The 6407-nt window shown below is 46.2% G+C and overlaps 1 protein-coding gene across 2 annotated transcripts; it reads left to right on the top strand.

Moving 5' to 3' along the window:
* Positions 1-1199: 1199 nt before the first annotated feature.
* On the top strand, positions 1200-5143 carry Cdkn2aip (CDKN2A interacting protein). 2 transcript variants are annotated; one of them, XM_057752966.1, is made up of 3 exons: positions 1200-1602; positions 1991-2121; positions 3057-5143. In XM_057752966.1, the coding sequence occupies exons 1-3, from the start codon at positions 1346-1348 to the stop codon at positions 4397-4399; spliced, it is 1731 nt and encodes a 576-aa protein (XP_057608949.1). In that variant the 5' UTR covers positions 1200-1345; the 3' UTR covers positions 4400-5143. The 2 variants fall into 2 exon arrangements, with proteins under 2 accessions (XP_057608949.1, XP_057608950.1); XM_057752967.1 differs by having other exon boundaries at positions 1991-2090; positions 3057-3189.
* The last annotated feature ends 1264 nt before the right edge of the window (positions 5144-6407 follow it).

Below are 6407 nucleotides of genomic sequence, written 5' to 3' on the forward strand. Positions count from 1 at the left end.
TTGGCCTTTTTACTTGATTTATTAAGGCTGAACAGTGTTGGGACACAGGCTCATGGTTACCCAAGTTTAGAAACAAAATGACTTCATTTTGCTTGATTATTCTGATAAGCATTTTCACAACAAAATCTGAAGGAAAATTAATTTTATAATTCATCACTACTACATATAATTACACTCATGCTTTGAGTTCACTAATATTAGACGAATATCTAGACTTGGAAACGTTAACAAGCCAGAACTGTCGGGTACTTTCAACTGTGACCACCTAAAAGCAGAAAGAAAAAAAAAACTATGGGCTACTCTTCCAAAAGAGTTGGGTTCAATTCCCAGCACCCACATGGTGCTCGAAATCCCGTGTCACTCCAGCTTCGGGAGAGCCATTACCCTCTTGTCTCCAAGGGCATCCATCAGGCACGCACAAGATGCACAGTCATACACGCAAGAAAACATCCACATACATAAATCAGAAAAAAAAAAAAAAAAAACACCGTTGCCCTGAGAGAGGCCGGGCGGACGCGATAAACAGGCACATTTCCGCTTCGGCCCAACTGGCGCTAACAGTTCATTTCCACAAAGAATACAGCTACAGAGCCCGTCGGCACAGGGCTCTTTATGGTTTTCGGATCAAAAACGTTAGAGGAAGCGGGTATGGTCGGGGTGGACCCCGGAACCGAAGAAACCGCGGAAATCAAGCCCAGAGCCTGGTCGCAGGCTTGTTATTCCTTCACGTCCCGACCCCACAGGCGTCCCCGCGTCCCCAGACGCCCCGAGGCTCGGCACACTCGGTAGTTCCCATAGCACGCGGCGCGGGCAGAGAAACCAGCTTTTGTTTATTTTGGCCGCGCGCGCCTTGCGAACGTCCGGGGGCGGAGACGCGCAGGCGGACGCCCCGCCCACTGTCCCCGGCCCGGGGCGGACGCAGAGCGCGGCGTCACAAAGCGCCGCCGGAACGCCGAGGCCCAGCCGCACCTGGCGCCGCGCTGCCCTCGCAGGGTGGCGGGAGGACGCCTCCCCCTCGGTCGCCTCAGCCCCGCCTCGGCCGAGCTCGCGCTGCCTCCCAGTGGCGGGCGGCTCGGCGTCGCCGCAAAGCACCCCGGGAGAACGGGCTGGCGCCGGAAGGACGCGCGAGCGCGCGGCGGCGGCGAGGTGATAAAAGGGAGCAGGCCGGCGGCCGGCGGAAGTGGGCGGTTCGTCGGCGCCGTGTTCTGTTGTTTGGGGTTCGGGCTGCCCGGAGGGGCGTTCTCGGGAGGCTCGCCGGTGCAGGCCGCGCTGACAGGGCCGCGCCCCGCCGCTCGGCCGCCCTTGGCTCGGTGCGCTCGCGCTCTCCTCGTCCCGCAGGCCCAACATGGCGCAGGACGTGGCCGAGTACCTGAGCCAGAACCCGCGAGTAGCCGCCTGGGCGGAGACGCTGCGCTGCGAGGGCGAGACGGACAAACACTGGCGCCACCGCCGGGAGTTCCTGCTCCGCAATGCCGGAGACCTGGTCCCCTCGACGCCCGGGGAAGCCGCGGCCGACGCGGAGAGCGGAAGCCGCCGTCGGCAGCTCCAGCAGCTCGTCTCCTTCTCCATGGCCTGGGCAAACCATGTCTTCCTGGGGTGCCGGTGAGTGAGGGAGCGGGAGGCAGCCGTTCCGGGCTGCCCGAGGGGCGCTGCCGGAGATCGGTGTCGCTGCGGAGGGCGGATCGGGAAACGCGGGAAGTTGTGGCCCCGGCGGCTCGCGGAGGTCGTCCGCGGCAGCGCCGACCTCAGTGTTGGCGGGGGACCCGGGGTGTGTGCAGCCGACGGGACCCGGGAGACCCCCGGTTTAGGGGTTCGCCTCCCGAGCGCCGGAGGCATTTGTTTGTGGCATCTCGGGGAAATAAAGTTGTCGTGCGGTTGGTACGCTTTGATTGCAGCCAGAAACTGCAGTTTTCCGAGGGCCCGCACCTCGCACACTGCCAGTCGTTTCGCAAAACACTTCTTTGAAAGCGACTTTTTGCTTCTTTTTCAGGTACCCTCAAAAAGTTATGGATAAAATTCTTAGTATGGCTGAAGGCATCAAAGTGACAGATGCTCCAATCCATACCACACGAGACGAACTGGTTGCCAAGGTGAAGAAAAGAGGGATATCGAGTAGCAATGGTTAGCAGATCATAGATGTGAACATACATAGGAGTTTAGAAAATAAGCTTGATATAATTAGGAATTGCTGTCCTTACTAATTTTTAACAAGCCAGAGTTTGTTTGTATGATGTATTAATCTAGTTGACATGTTAATGCTAAACTGTGTGTGTCTGTCTGTTTTCGGTGCTGAATTTGTTAGTTTCCTTTAACTGCTTTAGATTTTAAAGTTCAATGTCTGCTGCTGTTAATTTAATATTAGAGATTAATCCTGTTAATACCGTAAGATATTAATGAAGTTTTTTCATACTTTAAAAGAAGCTAGTCCTGAAATATTTGTATTTGTGCTTTTTTTTTAATTGTTTTTATTTATTTATTTTGGTTTTTCGAGGCAGGGTTTCACTGTGTAACAGCCCTGACTGTGTTGGAACTTGGCTCTATAGACCAGACTGCCCTTGAACTCAAAGAGACTCACCTGCCTCTGCCTCAATGTGTGTGCCACCGCTGCTCAGCTCCTCTTTGTGCTTTCTTTCTTTCTTTTTAAAATAATTTACTTAAGTTTATTTTATGTGCATTGGTGTGAAGGTGTCAGATCGCCTGGAACTGGGATTGCAGACCCTTGTGAGCTGTTGTGTGGGTGCTGGGAATTGAACCCAGGTTCTCTGGAAGAGCAGCTATTGCTCTCAACTACTGAGCCATCTCTCTGGCCCCTCTCTTTGTACTTTTTGGAGGCAGGGTTTCTCTGCGTAACAGCCCTAGCTATCCTGGAACTAGCTCTTGTAGAGCAGGCTGGCCTCAAATGCACAGAGATCCGCCTGCCTCTGCCTCCCGAGTGCTGGGATTAAAGGCATACGCGGCCACCATCTGGCCTTTGTGCTTTCTTAATGAATGTTTCTTAATGAATTGACATCTGTGTGAGACTCCTAGTGAAATACTTGTGTTTTTCTTCTTTCTAGAAGGGATAGAAGAGCCGTCCAAAAAACGAGTCATAGAAGGAAAAAACAATTCTGTTGAGCGAGATCATGGAAAGAAATCTGCTAAAACAGATCGTTCGTCAGCTCATCAGGAAAACAGCTCGGCATCCACAGGGTCGTCCACCAAGTCAGAGAGTAGTGGGGCGTCAGCTCGGAGCGGCTCTGGTGTCTCTAATCAGAATAGCTCCACAAGTGAAGGAGATAGATCTGTTTGCAGCCAGAGCAGCAGCAGTTCCTCTCAGGTAACAACAGCAGGGGCTGGAAAAGCTTCTGACCCAGAAGCTGCAGATAAACATGGGTCAGCATCATTTGTTTCTTCGTTGTTGAAATCCAGTATGAATAGTCATGTGGGCCAGTCCACTGATTCCAGACAGCAGAGCGGATCACCTAAAAAGAGTGCTTTGGAAGGTTCTTCCGTCTCGGCTTCTCAGAGCAGCTCAGAGATCGAGGTGCCCTTGTTGGGTTCCTCTGGAAGTTCAGAAGTAGAGTTGCCATTACTGTCTAATAAGTCTAGTTCAGAGACAGCCTCAAGTGGGTTAACATCCAAAACTAGTTCAGAGGCAAGTGTTTCACCTACAGTTTCTAAAAACAGTTCCTCGTCAGGCACCTCTCTACTAACTCCCAAGAGCAGTTCAACCAGTTCTTCACTGCTGACTTCCAAAAGCACTTCTCAGGTAGCTGCATCTCTGTTAGCTTCCAAAAGCAGCTCCCAGAGCAGTGGCTCTATGGCTTCCAAAAGCACTTCCTTAGCAAGTGTGTCTCAGCTAGCTTCTAAGAGTAGCTCTCAGAGTAGCACTTCACAGGTGCCTTCCAAAAGTGCCTCACAGTCCAGTGAGAGCTCAGTCAAATTCTCTTGCCGGAAGTTAACCAATGAAGACGTGAAGCAGAAGCAGCCCTTCTTCAATAGACTGTATAAAACAGTGGCGTGGAAGTTGGTGGCTGTTGGTGGCTTTAGCCCCAGCGTGAATCATGGAGAGCTGCTAAATGCAGCTATTGAAGCTCTGAAAGCAACACTGGATGTGTTTTTTGTCCCGCTGAAAGAACTGGCAGATCTGCCTCAAAATAAGAGCTCTCAAGAAAGTATTGTTTGTGAGTTGAGGTGTAAGTCAGTGTATTTGGGCACTGGCTGTGGAAAAAGCAAAGAAAATGCAAAGGCAGTTGCATCGAGAGAAGCACTGAAGTTATTTCTCAAGAAGAAAGTGGTGGTAAAGATATGTAGAAGGAAGTACAGAGGCAGTGAGGTAGAAGATCTAGTACTCCTTGATGAAGAGTCGAGACCTGTAAACTTGCCGCCCGCATTGAAACATCCTCAAGAATTACTGTAATGTCTCCAAGTCACCACTGCATCCAGTAGCTGGTGTTTGAAGAGAACTGGCTTTTATATGATATAAAACACTGGCTTTCACAGATTTTGTATTGCTTTTTTCCAGTTTTGCAGAAAATTTAAATTCTAGTTCTCTTGAGTAAAGTAGAAGTTGTACATAATTTATGAATGACAGTACATATTAAAGGGTATACACTGACAGCATACCAATGCAGTTTTATTTGCTGAAGAAAATACTGTCTTCTATTTTTAATGATATATTAGGTACGATGTGTAGTTCTGTAGAACCTTAAATTTTTGTACTACTTCCAATTTGGTGGAAATGTATTAAGTTGTCTACCATGCTTTTTTTCCTCCAACTTGATTAAATCCCATCAAAGAAAAGGGGACCACAGTATTTGAATGTGTGAAAATCTGTAAGACAAGGTTTTAAGAATGTTGCTCATAATGTTGAACATCTGTTAAAGAATAAAAGAATGGTTGCCTCAAACTATTTTCATGAGAAGTTGTAAACTTTTTTTTAGATACAAAACAGTATAAAGTACTTATTGTTATTTTATTCTGATGTTTAAAATTCTCCATGATTTTGACTGCTGCTGATTCTTAAGCAGGTTAATTTATGTTTTGAGGTAAAATGCAATTTACACTTTCTTAAAACAAATGTGGGTTTCTATATTAAGCATATTTTGTGACTACTAATTATTAACAGATTGATTTGTTTAGATATTAAATGCTTTAAGCTATTTTACCTTTTCAAGAAGTTGTGGTTTTTTTCCCCTCCTGCCCTGAAGTCATAACCCAGTCTTGCAACTTGGTTTCTCACTACTATTCATAGTAAACTACAACCAAGTAGTTTTTTCCTAGTAATGCATATATTTTTATTGGTAGGGGAGTTAAAGTTTATATCTAGAACCAGGTGGTTTTTGTATTTGCAGATTTCAGAAGAATGTGGAGAAGACTAGAGAGCCATGGTCAGTTCTTTAATGATTGTATTCGTGTGAATTGCATCTGTTGGTAATGAAGTAGAATCTCGTTTGTGTCTTAGGTGGTTCTTAGGTAGCCTTTGGCTTTGTAGATGTTGCACACTGAACATTAATGGTGATAATATACAGAAAAGAAGAGGCATCTCTTATTCACTAGTTGTTTTGGACTTGGAGGGTTGAAAATAAGCACAATTTAAGTTTTTAAAAGTTATTTTGTAGTTTAGGAATAATAAGGATGCTTAGTTTCCTGTGCTTGAACTGAAATAATCAGGGATGTTTGTATTTTGCCAGATAGCCTTTTAAAATTGTTTTTTGGGTTCGGCTCATTGGATACCAGGGCAAAATCTATATTCTGTAAGTTGACTATCTTTATATATTGTGAAGAGCAATAACATAAGTAAATTGTAAAACCACCTTTAAGTTTCTTCTGTGCTGTATTTTGTGAACCAATGCTTACCAGAAAAGTGAGCCAGACATTAGAATAAATACATTTCTGAAATACATCTGATTAGATGATTTGGTGATTTTTCTAAAATGGCATGTTTCAAGCAAGTTTATGAAGGCTATTGTACTGAAAGTCTTAAATTACAGTAAACTTTGATATGGAAGAGTCTGTGCTCTCATAGGCCTATAATTCCAGCTACTGAGGCTGAGTCAGGAAGAGCTGAAGTTAAAGGCCTTGGAGCTTTACAGAGCAGTTTGTGACTCTGTCTGAAAAAGTAGAAAGATCTTGGGATATAAGTCCAGTGATCGAACTGATGTAGCACACACCTTGCTTTAATCCAAGCACTCCGGAGGCAGGGGCAGGTGACTGAGGCTTACTTAGCATGCAAAGAGGCCCCAAATTGGATTTCCAGTACCTCCAAAATGCAAAAATGAATGAAAATGTGATATTTTTCTGGTTTTTGAGAAGGTGTGGTATGTAACCCTGGCTGGTCTTGAACTTACAAAGTATTTACAACACATGTATGCTCGTAACAAAAATGTACGAGCTGTGGAGCTGGCCCAGTGAGTAGAACACTTGGT

Source organism: Chionomys nivalis, chromosome 20 (genome assembly GCF_950005125.1).
Source record: "Chionomys nivalis chromosome 20, mChiNiv1.1, whole genome shotgun sequence".
NCBI classification, from domain to species: Eukaryota; Metazoa; Chordata; class Mammalia; order Rodentia; family Cricetidae; genus Chionomys; species Chionomys nivalis.